We start from the raw sequence: 13,061 nt of genomic DNA on the forward strand, positions 1-13,061 counted from the left end.
TTGAGTCCCTATCAGTGGTTAGTATTTAATTGTGTTGTTGACAGGGAAGGATCGACGGATGCCCATGCACTTTTCGCGATCGATGAATAACGCGTCGACCTTATTTTTCAAGTTAATTTCCAGGTTTGCACGTGTCTTGAGCAAGCGTTGATGATTCTCTTCGGCTTCTTGGAGCTTGCGATGCAAGGCGGCAACGGATTCTTGGATGTCGCAAACTTCTTCCACGAGACGAGTGTGAGCATTGTCACTTTTTGGAGAGAAAAAGGTCAAAATTTGATGAAAAAATGAAAATTAGGGGAAAACATACCGACAAATTTCCATGCCAGGTCGATGACTTCGTGCCTCGAGACGCGTTTGAGCAACTTTAAGAGGGTTGGCCTTGTCGTTAATGGCTTTGCGGAGGAGATCAATGTGTTTTTCCACGTCAAATATCTCTTGTTGAGTCTAAAAATAATTTTTTTATAATAATTTGAAAAAAATTGAAAAAAAAAATTAAATAAAATTCAAATTTAATTTTTCGAATTTTTCAAAATTATGACAAAATTTACACTATTGCAATATTTTTAAAATATAAAAATTTAATTTTTTTCTTTTGTTATAATTTCTATTTTTTTTAATTTAAAAATTTAAAAAAATAGAGGATTATTGAATAAAATTTAATTTAGGAAAAATAAATAATTTAATTTATTTTTTTTAAATTTAAATTAATTTTTAAAAATTAATTGAATTAAAAAATAATAAAAAAAAAATATTTAATATTAATATAAAAGAAATTTAAAAAAAATGAAAAATTCAATATATAAAAAAAAATAATTATAATATTATAATATTATTACTGAAAATAATTAATAACCACCTATATTGAAAAATTATTTATAAATTTTTTTTTATTTAAAAATTAAAAATGTTTTTAAAATTAATTAAATTAAAAATTTTGAACGTATTTAAAAATTTATTTTATAAATAAAATTAAATGTTAACATTTTTTTTTGAAATAATAATTTTTGAAATAAATTTTAAATAAATAAATAACTAATAAAAATTATTTTAAAAACATCAATTATTATCAGTAATAATATTTTAATTATTTTTTATTTTTAATTTAATTTTTTTTTATTTTAATATTAAAATTGTCATTTAATTAATTTTGTAATTTTTTTAAAATTATTATTTTTATTTTAATTTTCATCTTTTATAATTTAATTAATTTTTTAAAAATTTATTTAAATTAAATTATTTAAAATTATTAAATTATTTATTTTTTCTACATTATATTTATCTAATTTAAATAATTTTTTAAAAAATTTTATTTATTTTTTAATTTTTTATATAAAAAATATATTAAAATTAAAAAAAAAAAAAAATGAGAAATTTTATATTTTTTTAAAATATTGCAAAGTGTGTAACTTTTTTATAATTAATAAAAAAAATTGAATTAATAATTTTAATTATTTTTTTAATAAATAAAATTGAATATCTAAATAAATAATTTAAGAAAAAACTCACTTTATGAAGATTCAATTGCATTTTACTCTTGGCTTCCATCGTCTCGGATGCACGTTTATTAAGAGAGTTGTTCGAGTTGCTCCAACAATCCCAAATTTGAGTTGCACAAGCATTTATTAACGCCTCCGCATCACTTCTCATTTGCGATGAACGAGCTCTTTCCGTCTGAGAACTGATTTAAAAACGAATTTTAATGATTTTTAAAATAATTTTGGAACAAAAAAAAATTTACCGATTAATTCTTTGGTTACTCGCGCCTGCCCAAGTTTGCGTCGTGCTAATTGTCGGATCGTATTTCTCCACGCCAGAGTAATAATTGATGCCACGACTGAAATTATTGAGCTGATGGCAGACATTATCGATGCCCAATGCGGATTCCTTGTGACAAACGTCGTCTTCCAAGTCAAATTGCGCCGCCCGACAATCCGCCAGTTGCTTGACGATGCGTGCCAACATGTTACTCAACTTCTCTTGACACGATTTCAGGTTGTCGACTTCAAATAGGAGACTTTTTTCGACGTGATCGTGCACAAGTTCGATATCGCGACGTGCCTCACGATGATACAAACACTCCTTGGCGATGTGCAAAGGCGCTTCCGTGTCTTGCAACGCTTTTTGCACGTTTCGTTTGCAGTCCGCAAGTAACGCCGACTCCGCAACGAGTTTTTCGAGTTCCGTGTTGAGTTCGTTGCGCCAAAAAGTGACGTCGGTGACACGTTCGCCGAGACGTCGACCAGCGTCGCGTTGCCCAATCGACGTTTTTTCGTCAGTTTCGCGCATGAGACGAACCGCTTCGCTGCGCATCCGTTCCGCGTTGTTGCGATTGCAGTCGGCATTGGCCCACGTGGAGATGTTGGAGGAAGACCATTCGAGGGGCGTGTAGCGCGTGTAGAGCGCCGAGCGGGCAGCGTGTTGCGGATTTTTGTCGAAGCCCGTGACGAGATTCGGGTATTTGAGAGGCTCCGTTTGCATGCCGGCAGCAGAGTAACTTGTGTTGACGAGATCGTTCGTGATCATTTCCGAGGGCTTGACAGTTGGCTCGAAGTTTGTGACGGGGCGCCAGGGATGTGAACGGGGATTCTGGAAGAAAATTTAGAAAAAAATCAGAAAAATTTTGTAAATTTTTGCTTAAAAATTGTTTAAAATTTTATTTTGTGATGAAAATTCAACGGAAAAATAGAATAGAAATTTTAAAATGCTCATTGGGGCCAAATTTAAAAATTTGCATTGGGAAAAAATTAAAAATGTGCATTGGGAGAAAATTTAAAATGTGCTTTGGGATAAAAATTCAAAAAAAAAACTGAAGAGAAATTTTATAATGCTCATTGGGGCCAAATTTAAAAATTTGCATTGGGAAAAAATTAAAAATGTGCATTGGGAGAAAATTTAAAATGTGCATTGGGAGAAAATTAAAAATGTGCATTGGGTCACGAAAAAATTTTGAAACTCACTTGATAAAAAGGCGCAGGTTTAACGTCAACAGCGACACCAGTTTCGTTATCGATGCACACGGGGGCCGACGAACTCCAAGGCTGAAATTATTCAATTTTATTCAAGTTTTCCTTTGAAAACTATTTTTTTTGTGCTCTTAATGACAATGAACCATGATGATGATAAATAAAACTCAGAGACGCACAGACAAAAATATCTTCAAGGACTTGGTATGACTGAATGAAGAATGTTATGTCACACAAGAAAAAAACAACAATCGGTAATATTATTGTTTCTACTCATGCAAAAAATAACAATTTGATGAATTTTTCGTGAACGCCAAGTTTTTTCATGTTAAAGGAATAAAATTCGTTTTTTATGGATTTTGATGGGTTCCTTCAAAAAAAATAACGAAAAAATGTTAAGTATGTTGGTGACATGATTTTTCGTGAAAACAACAAAGAAAATGAAAAAAATTACATAAGTCTCTTTGAAGGAACGAAAGTCCATTCGCTGGTTGTAAATATCATCATCAATGCGCCACTTGTTCACGAGCGACGATTTCGAGAGACGCGAATCAAAAAGGCGATTTTCCAGAAAGGACGACGTGTTCCATTTCATCATTATTTTTTTTTTCAATCCAATTTTTTTTTTGAAATTTAATTTTTTTTTTTTAGGAAATTCACTTGGTTTCACATACCAACGGAATATTGGATGGTTTTCCTGGCATAAATGGAAACGGATTCATTTTTTGTACACGTTGGTCTTCGAATTGCCAACAAAGCATACCATCTGTCATTTTAACTGTTGCTTTTTAACTTCATATCGTCGTCACAGGATCACTACCACTCAAAAAAATCACTTTTTTTTCTCCGCTGCGACGATTTGAAAAAAAAAATTATTTAAAAAAAAAAATTCTTACCAACTAAGAAAAAAACAAATTCCTTCTTTTCCGCGTGAGACACCGAACACGAATAATGCACTGAAAAAAAGTTCTCTTTTACACAGCGAAGGAATTTATTTGGCCCAATTTTAGAGTTTGTGTGTCGATTATGCCAACAGACGACTTTGTGTAGTAGGAAATGCAGGTGAATTATGTTTTTGCGCTATTTTCGGATACGCGTACGTTTGGCGTGTTTTATCGATAAAACATGAGCTTTCAGAACATAAATACTCGCATTCCATTTTTCCATCAGAAATCAATGATGCGTAATAAAGGTTAGTTTTTCGTGGGCCATAAATTTGCCGCATACCAAAAAATAAAAAAAAATTCAAATTAATTTTTCATTTTATTTATTTTTCTCTTATTATTTCTTAAAATCATGTCGTTTTTCTTATATACTCTATATAAATTTTTTAATGTAAAAAAAGTATTCTATACTGTATTTTTTTTTTAATTTTTAATAATTAATTATTTTTTCTTATTTTTAATAATAATATATATATTTTAATCATAATAATCATAATTTTTATATTTATTTCATATATTTATATATAATATAATTTTTTTCAAACTTTTATTTTTTTTTCATTAAAAAATGATCAATTCTTTGCCATGCTCTGAAATATATATGTTGTGTGGAAAATACTGATCATTTGTGTGTTTGTTAATAAAATAGAATGAATCAAGCATTTTATTCACTTTTAAAGCTGAATGTTATACAATTGCAAAGAACATAAGATTTTTTCGGCTTTAAAGACCACTTTTTAATTGAAATATTTGTGAGTAATTTAATCGTCAGTCAAATAGATAATATTTTATTAATGATATATTTTTTAAACAAACAGACAGATTAAATATTGTTTTTTTTTAATATTTCGTTTAAATATATATGTTAAATATTTGTATAGATAAAAATAAAAATTAATAGAATTTTAAATTAAAGAAGGCCTTCTAGTCACTCAATAGTAATTAATTTTTGTTTTTCGAAAACAATAAAAAATAATTTTTCATTTTTAAAAAGCAAAATTTCAGCTAAAGCAGATTTTTTTTTTCGAACAATTTTTAAAAAAACAATTTATCTAATAATATAGCTAAAAAATTACATTTTTCTTTAATTTTTTTTTATTTCTGGCAATAAAGATCACTATTCATTTTTTTATTTAAATATTTTTTTTTCTCTACTCAATGATAATCGACTTTATGAAATTCACGAATTTTCTTTGTTATACAAGCTTTTTTTGTTGTAAATCTAACAATTTTACACAGCATTTATTTACATTTTTTTTATTTTTAAAAAATAATTGAAGAAAAAATTGACTTTTTGAGTAATTTTAATTATTTCTTGGATTTCTTTGTTTTTTCTAAAATAATTTTAATTTTAAACAATTTATACATTTTTTTATTAAAAATATTTTTTTAAACTATATAAACTTATAAAATAAATCTATTGTACTTAAATTTATACTTTTTTTCTCGTTTATTATTTTTTTTAATTATTTATTATTATTTATATAGATTTTTCACGAAAGCAAACTTTATTTTTATGTTACGATAATAATATCAGTCGATGTTTTATTTATTGTTTGTTTTTTTTTATTTAAAATTAAAATTTTTATCTGGAAAAAATTATTTGGGAGCCATTTACTGATTGAGCATATTTATTTTTCATTTTTTAAAAATTTAATTTAAATTAATTAATTTTTAAAAATTAAATTAAATTAATTTAAATTAATTAATTAATTTAAAAAATCAAATTTAATTAAAAAAATAAATTTAATTAATTAATTATTTTAAATTAATTACATTAAATTAAAGTAATTATTTTTTTTAATTAATTTAAAAAATTAAATTTATTTAAAAATTAAAAATTAAATTAATTAATTAAATTTAATTAAAAAATAAATTTAATTAAATTAATTAATTAATTAATTTAAAATTAATTAAATTAAATTAATTAATTATTAAAAATTAATTTAATTAATTTAAAATTAATTAATCATCAAAAATAATAAATTGCATTTAAAAAATATTTTTAAAAATTTAATTAAAAAAAAATTAAATTTATAACAGAAGACGAATTTTTTTTCCAAAATTTGGATCTTTGGTATGACTTTTTTTTTTGAACATATTTTTTTCGTCTGGAAGAATTAATTATTTAAATCAAAAATAATAATAAAAAAAATAAAATTTGCTGTTTTTTTTTAAATATTTTTTTTTACAATAATGAAAAGGCCACATCGTATCTTATACATTTTTTTTCTATAATATTTGAAATTCAGAAAACTTGAACGCGTTTAAGCAAAAATTGCACAATCATGTCTTGGAGGCATGTTTTGAAAATTTATTTATTTTATTCGATTTTTAAAGCAACAGCACATTTTTCTTTATATTTTATTTAATTTCAGTGGTGCAATTTTTTCTTGTAATTATTTTTTTTTTTTTTTTAGGTATTTTTGAATTATTTTTATTTTTTAATATTTAGCTATATATTTATTTTTAAAAGAATGGGAGATCTATTTATGAATAAAATCGTCTAATTTTCACTAACATTTTAAATATTTACAATTACAACGATTTTTTAATTTTTTTTTGTATAAAAAAAATTCCAGCATTTTTTAAAATTGGCATGAGTGTTGTTGATGAATAAAAGAGTCGTCATTTTTTTTACAATAATTGAATACTTTTCATTTACATAAATATTTTTTTTAAGGCCACTCTTTTTTTTACTCTACTTTTTTTTAAATATTTTTAATTAATCTAAATAAATCTTTGTTTTTTCTTACGTTCTAAGTACATGGATTCTAATTATTTACAGTTAGCTCTAAAAATTGGTTCCGAGAAATTTACTATTAAACGTGCGTGGCGAGGGAGCCTTTTTTGATGTTGCCGTTCGTTGGAAGAATGAATTGCCCGGAGTTGGATGAGGGACTTGTGAGTTGCGTCGTTAGCGATGGCTGCGGACTCGGTTGTTGTTGTTGCTGCGAAATATGGTTCGCACTACTAATGCCGATGATGCTACCGCTATTCAAGCTTGTGGTATTGATGCCAATGAGTCCGCTATAGTTACTACTGGTTGGACATTTGACGTAGGGAGGCGGGGCAGGTGTCGCTGCTGGATTTGCCGTACTTGGCGGGGGCAGAGATGTGTTTGAGTTCCGCAGATAGGGATTGCCGTACGTGGCATTGAAGCGGGGATCGAGACTCAGTCCGTTTTGCAGTAAGGCTTGATGACCTGCGGCAACGGCAGAAATTGTGGCAATGTGGGAAGGAAAGGAATTAATGAAATGATGCGATAAACGGACCGAATTACGGTTGCTGCGGGGTAACGAGGTCTTACCTAATAACACATTTGGCAGGGAATTCATGCTGCTCTGGATGCTGGGAAGCCCATTGTCTTGCCGCAATTCTTGTTGACGATTTCTCGTTAAGCTCAAATTGCCGCCCGGTAATTGTCCGTTTAATTGTTGGGACGATTGTGAGGTTGGTGGTGATGTTACGGCGCCTGTGACGTAGGTGCCGGTGCTGCTTAACGTGTTGTAGTTGCGTTGTAACTGAGATGGCGGAGGACTGTAATCACGTGAGTAGTCGACGTATGGGACATATCCATTGTTGTTTTGGCCTGATTTTAGTTGCAAATGGCCTAAGGCATCGGTGTAGTCGCCCGAGTAGCTGCAAAAGAAGGACAAACACATAACGATAAAACACTTTGTCACAGCGGTTTGTTGTGCAGGCAATCAAAAACAAATTGAATGTCTCCCCAGATCGTTTTAAAATTGAATCAATTAGGGCGATGTGAGAAGCAAAATTGTTTTGGATTTCCTTCTACCTGATTTTTTTTCTTTTCTATTCTCAGGAGAAATTTTTCATAATGAAGATTTTTTTTGATTTTAAATTAAATTTTTCACATGAGATGAATTTTGAGCTCTTGAAATGATTTTTTTTTTAATTTAAAAATTAATAATTTTAATTTTTAAAATTCATTTTTAAAATTTTAAAATTAATTTTTAACTTTTTAAGTGAATTTTTTAATTTTTAAAATAAATTTTTAGCTCTTAAAATAAATTTTTTAAATTTTAAAATAAAATTTTAAGCTCTTGAAATGAATTTTTTAAATTTGAAAATGAATTCTAAGCTCTTGAAATGAACTTTTAAAATTTAAAAATGACTTCTGAGATCTTAAAATGAACTTTTAAAAATTTAAAAATGAATTCTAAGCTCTTGAAATGAATTTTTAAAATTTAAAAATGAATTCTAAGCTCTTGAAATGAACTTTTAAAATTTAAAAATGAATTCTAAGCTCTTGAAATGAATTTTAAAATTAAAAAAATGAATTCTTAGCTCTTGAAATTTATTTTTAAAATTTAAAAATGAACTCTTAGCTCTTGAAATGAATTTTTAAAATTAAAAAATGAATTCTTAGCTCTTGAAATTAATTTTCAAAAATTTAAAAAAGAATTCTAAGCTTTTGAAATGAATTTTTAAAATTTGAAAATGAATTCTAAGCTCTTGAAATAAATTTTTCAAATTTGAAATTGAATTCTTAACTCTTGAAATTAATTTTGAAAATTTAAAAATTATTAATTTTAATTTTTAAAATAATTTTTCAGCTTTTAAAATGAATTTTTTACTTTGATAAAATGAATTTCCAGAATTTGAACTCAAGTTTCGTCAAATTTTTTAAATCCAAAACATTTTTGACTCCCGAATCGACATCAGAAATGAATAAAAACTCACCGATAATCGCTCGGAATCTTCACAGGTCCCGCTAATGGCACACCTCCGCCTCCGCCTTGATTGCTGCCTGCACCACTTCCGCCCGTCGATCCGAGAATATTCATCGCAAGTCGCGTCGCAATGCTATCCGTGCCCGAACAAGTCTCCGAATACTCGTGATCCCGATCAATTTTCAAGTCGCTAATATTGGAAGATCTATCGCTCTCCTTATATCCCTTCTCCGAGATATGATGCTGCAAAAAAAAAAAAATTAAAAATTATTATCCCACGTGGCGCAAAATAAAAGATAATCAAATTACATCTGGAATAACGTCGGCAGGTGGCAGCTTCCTTTTTCCACGTTTCAAATAAATAACCATTATCATTATAACCATCATTACGATCGCAAGCAAAGACACGGCTCCAACGACGACCATTAGTAACGGAACACTCTCTGTGCGAAAATTTATATAAATTTATTTAATAAACGAACCGTGAGGAAAAAGAAGAAACTTACTCTGTGCCATCAACTCTATCTCGAGCGTATCGTTGCCATACTCGTTCACGACCGTGCAATTGTATTTGCCAAAATGCCTGGAATTGCTTTCTGTCACAATTAATGATGATTTGATGCCCTCTGGCAACGGATCCTCCAGTATCGAATAGTCATGGTCGTTGCTCGTGTTAATTTCACGTCCATTAAATGTCCAAATGACATGACGTGCCTTTGGCACACTGAATGCGATGCATTCGAGGCGTGCATTGTCACCGGTGATGCCGAATTGGCGACGTGGCGAACGAATTGACGGCGGACCTTTGAGGTAAACTGACGCTTCGGCACCGATTTCCGGGAAACCCATGATGCTGGCCTTGCAATAATATCGACCGGAGTTCTCGTGCGTCACGGCGAACGTCAAATTGGTAGTTGTGGCGACAACCTGCAACGAAAAATGACATAATTTATTAAAAAATGAATTTTTTTCCCACAATTTGCTCGAGAAAATTTTAATTATTGGTAAGAATTATGGAAAAATGTGGAAACATCCATTAATTAAGTCACATTTAATTATCAGTTAATATAAAAAAATCGCTTGGGACTATAAAAGCACGTTCCTTCTCTTATCTCAACGTCAGTTTTATTTTATTTTTCTCAGTGAAATAAAAAAATTAAAAAAAAAATGAAAAACCTATTGAATTTTATCCGAAAATTTGTTCTTAGCGTCTATGGCGTTGACATAGCGAATAATTCTCAAACCTTGAGAAAATTTAAATTTCTCGCAAATGCTGTGATCTACATTTCTTTCATTTTTTCCATGATTTTTACGATCACAAAGCACTCTGGCATGTCATTTCGTGACAAAATTATCTTATGGAGTGGCTGCATGGGCATCACAAATGGTCTAATTTTGTTCAGTGACTTTCTTGCAAAACTGGAAAAATTTGTAACCATTTTAGGATGGATGGAAAAAGTTGAAAGTGAGTCCATGAGGGCATCGAAAATTATCAAGTAAGTTTTTTTTTCATTTTTTTTTGGAATACGAAATTTAATTTTTTAAATTGAAAAAAAATTAATTTAAAAAAAAATATAGAATAAAATCTTTGGGTTAAATAATTAAAAAAAAAATAAAAAAAAATAATTAAAAATTAAATTTAAAAAAAAAAAATATTAAAAAATAATGTCGGAAAAATTTTTTGGAAAAAAAAATGAAAATTTTTTAAGTAGAATAAATTTATAAAGTAAAAATTTTATTTTTAAAATTAAAAAAATAATACTTTAAAAAAAAATAATTAAAAAAATAAATAATTAAAAAAATAAGAATAAAACCTTTGTGAAAAAAAATGAAAATTTTCTAAGTAGAATAAATTTTTATAGTAGAAATTTTATTTTTTTAATGGTGGAAAAAATTTAAAAAAAAAATAAATTTTTATATGAAATAATTTTTGAGCATTTAAAATTTTTCAATTAAAAATTAACTAAAAATTATTTAATAAATAATTTAAAAAAATCGAAACATTTTATTTTTTTTAAACTATTTTTCCAAAATTGAATTTTAATTTCCAAATTAAACATTAAAAAAAATAAAATATTTTTAAAAAAATTGAAGAATAATTTTTTTTGGTAAAATATTAAAAAAAAAATATTTATAAAATTATTTAAAAAAATATTTCAAATTAAATGTTTAAAAAAATTTTAAAAAAATCCAGAAAAAAAAATAAAACTTTTTTAATTTTTTTTTTTGAAAATTATTAATTTTTTTTTTATTAAATTTAAATATTTTTTTAAAAATTTGAAAATTTTTCAGATACGGTTCAATAATATTCGTGATTGCCTGTATTTTGTATCTCCTTTTGCCTTTTGCGTTCTCAGAAGTGAATCTCATCATCCCTCCAACACTCAATTTTCCGCGAATGTCATCAAACACGAACTTTTTACTGAATTATTTGCTGCAAAATGTCGCAACGATGCAAATGGTTCTCTTTCTGTTTATTTCTGCGGCGATTTTTGTCATTTACAGCATTTGTGTGTTGCGCGACATCAAAGAAATTCAGGAAATTGCCCAAACCGTTGGTTCTTTCGAGGAAGCAGCGTACCTCAAAACTTGCCAAAAGGTCTTTGCACGCAAATTAGTGTCGAAAAACACAAAAATCGTAAATGCTAATTTGATGGATGGAGTTACCGAGCATCCAGAAACCGCAAAATCTGAGGTTCTTTTGCGAAATATCGTCATTTTGCATAGCAGCGTTATTCGGTAAGTTCGTAATTTTTGTGATTCCGACATAAAATTTGTATTTTTTTCGCAGTAAAATCAACCAAGGCAAAGAAATGTTTGCAACTGCAATCCTCATGTCAGAATTATTCGCGATAATTTCGCATGTAGTGACTTTCATATTGTTCGCTGAGGATCAAAGTACGTTTTTTTGCATGGTTTTTCCGGTTTTTATCATGACCTTTGAGTATTTGGCCATTTCTGCTGCCAGCACGACAATTCAAGATAACTTGATGGGTATTTGCGATGCATTGTATGCCTCAAAGTGGTATTGGATGGCAAAGGGAGATCGGAAGAGCATGTTGAATGTCATGATGATGGCACAAAAGCCCATGTCACTGACGGTTGGAATCTTTGGCGAAGCAAATATGGCACGATTTGCAAATGTAAGAATTGAAATTGAGAAATTTTGTGTTTGTAAATATTTTTTTTTTGTTTCAGACATCGCGGTTTTCATATGACTTGTGTTTGATGATTAAATTTTTTATGCAGAAAAACGCAAAAAATTAAAAAATAATTTTTTTAACATATTTTTGATTATTTATATACAAAAATTTATACACAAAAATTTAGTGAGCATTAAATTTAAGAAAAAATACGAATAATTTATTAATTTATTAAAAAAAATTTTTTAAATCTTTTATAATTAATTAATTTTAAATTAAAAAAAAAAATATTTTAATATTTATTAAATCCCAAAAATTCATTTCCACAAAAGGGAAAATAAAAAAAATCAATTTTTTATTTTTTTTTAATTTTTTAAAAAAAGATTTTTAGATTAATAATAATTAATTTAATAAAATTAAATAATTTTAATAATTATTATTTAATTAAATTTTATTTTAAAAAATAAAAAAAAATTAAATATAAAAAAATTTAAAATTAATATTTAAAAAAAAATATTTTTTAATATGAAAAATAAATTATTGCTTAATATTCGACTTTTTTAATAAATTTAATTAATTAATTTTTTAATTAAATTAATTCTTGAATAATAATAAAATGAAAAAATATAATGATAAAATTTTCAACTTTTTTAATTCTTTCTCATTGGAATCAATTTTAACCAATAAAAAAAAAATTTTCAATATTTTTTTTTAAATTAATTTAAATTTAATTTAATTTATTATTATTTTTATTATTTTTTATTTTTTAACGACTTAAAATCGTTTTTTTGATTTTTTTTTAGAATTAATGAAATTAATAATATTTGAAATTTTTTTAAAAAATAAATTAATACATTTTAATCAATTTTTCAGCACTTTAGTAGTTGATGTTGCACCGAAAAAATGCAAATAAATTTTCTCTGAGCACACCAAACGAAAGTTTTTGATGTTTAAAGTGAAAAATGAAGGCAACTTACTCTATCGGTCGGTTCATGAATCCACACAATATCTGCCGGAGGATTGCCATCAACGTCACATGTCAACACAGCGACCTGATCTACATCGGCTTCTACGGATTTTGGTCTTGTTTTGAACACGGGTCCATCTGAAACGAACAAAGACGAGATTATTCGTAAATTGTGTCGCACAAAAAGCCCTTTTATACTTACAGCTTATGTCCAACATTTGACTCGCTTCACTTTTCCCGACGGCATTGTGCACTTCGCATTTCACAACTGCACCATGATACTTTCTCGTGACATTATGAATAATCTGCAAAACCAAAAATATTTTGAATAGACTGTGCAGTGTAAC

The 13,061-nt window shown here is 27.3% G+C and overlaps 2 protein-coding genes across 2 annotated transcripts in view; both read right to left on the minus strand.

Annotated features, from left to right (window-relative positions):
• Positions 1 to 18: 18 nt before the first annotated feature.
• Positions 19 to 3,736, minus strand: LOC134835475 (tektin-3-like). The gene is made up of 6 exons (XM_063850353.1): positions 3,638 to 3,736; positions 2,958 to 3,038; positions 1,739 to 2,586; positions 1,507 to 1,678; positions 308 to 444; positions 19 to 247 (listed from the first exon to the last, which is right to left on the minus strand). The coding sequence occupies exons 1-6, from the start codon at positions 3,734 to 3,736 to the stop codon at positions 19 to 21; spliced, it is 1,566 nt and encodes a 521-aa protein (XP_063706423.1).
• Positions 3,737 to 6,729: 2,993 nt separating this feature from the next.
• Positions 6,730 to 13,061, minus strand: part of LOC134834244 (irregular chiasm C-roughest protein) — a 170,726-nt gene continuing 164,394 nt past the window's right edge. The window contains exons 10-16 of the mRNA XM_063848831.1: positions 12,917 to 13,019; positions 12,725 to 12,852; positions 9,111 to 9,531; positions 8,914 to 9,047; positions 8,615 to 8,847; positions 7,218 to 7,549; positions 6,730 to 7,112 (exon numbers count right to left, since the gene is read on the minus strand). Of these exons, the coding sequence (XP_063704901.1) occupies positions 6,730 to 7,112; positions 7,218 to 7,549; positions 8,615 to 8,847; positions 8,914 to 9,047; positions 9,111 to 9,531; positions 12,725 to 12,852; positions 12,917 to 13,019 (1,734 nt within the window). The remainder of the gene's footprint in view (positions 7,113 to 7,217; positions 7,550 to 8,614; positions 8,848 to 8,913; positions 9,048 to 9,110; positions 9,532 to 12,724; positions 12,853 to 12,916; positions 13,020 to 13,061) is intronic.

This window comes from Culicoides brevitarsis, chromosome 3 (assembly GCF_036172545.1).
Source record: "Culicoides brevitarsis isolate CSIRO-B50_1 chromosome 3, AGI_CSIRO_Cbre_v1, whole genome shotgun sequence".
Lineage (NCBI taxonomy): Eukaryota > Metazoa > Arthropoda > Insecta > Diptera > Ceratopogonidae > Culicoides > Culicoides brevitarsis.

Excerpts from the sequence above, each read along its gene's own strand:
- LOC134835475 (XM_063850353.1), bottom strand. The coding sequence starts at position 3,736 with ATGACAGATGGTATGCTTTGTTGGCAATTCGAAGACCAACGTGTACAA. Across the intron at positions 3,039-3,637 it reads AACCATCCAATATTCCGTTG|CCTTGGAGTTCGTCGGCCCC; the intron begins GTATGTGAAACC and ends GAATAATTTCAG. Across the intron at positions 1,679-1,738 it reads AGTAACCAAAGAATTAATCG|TTCTCAGACGGAAAGAGCTC; the intron begins GTAAATTTTTTT and ends TTTTTAAATCAG.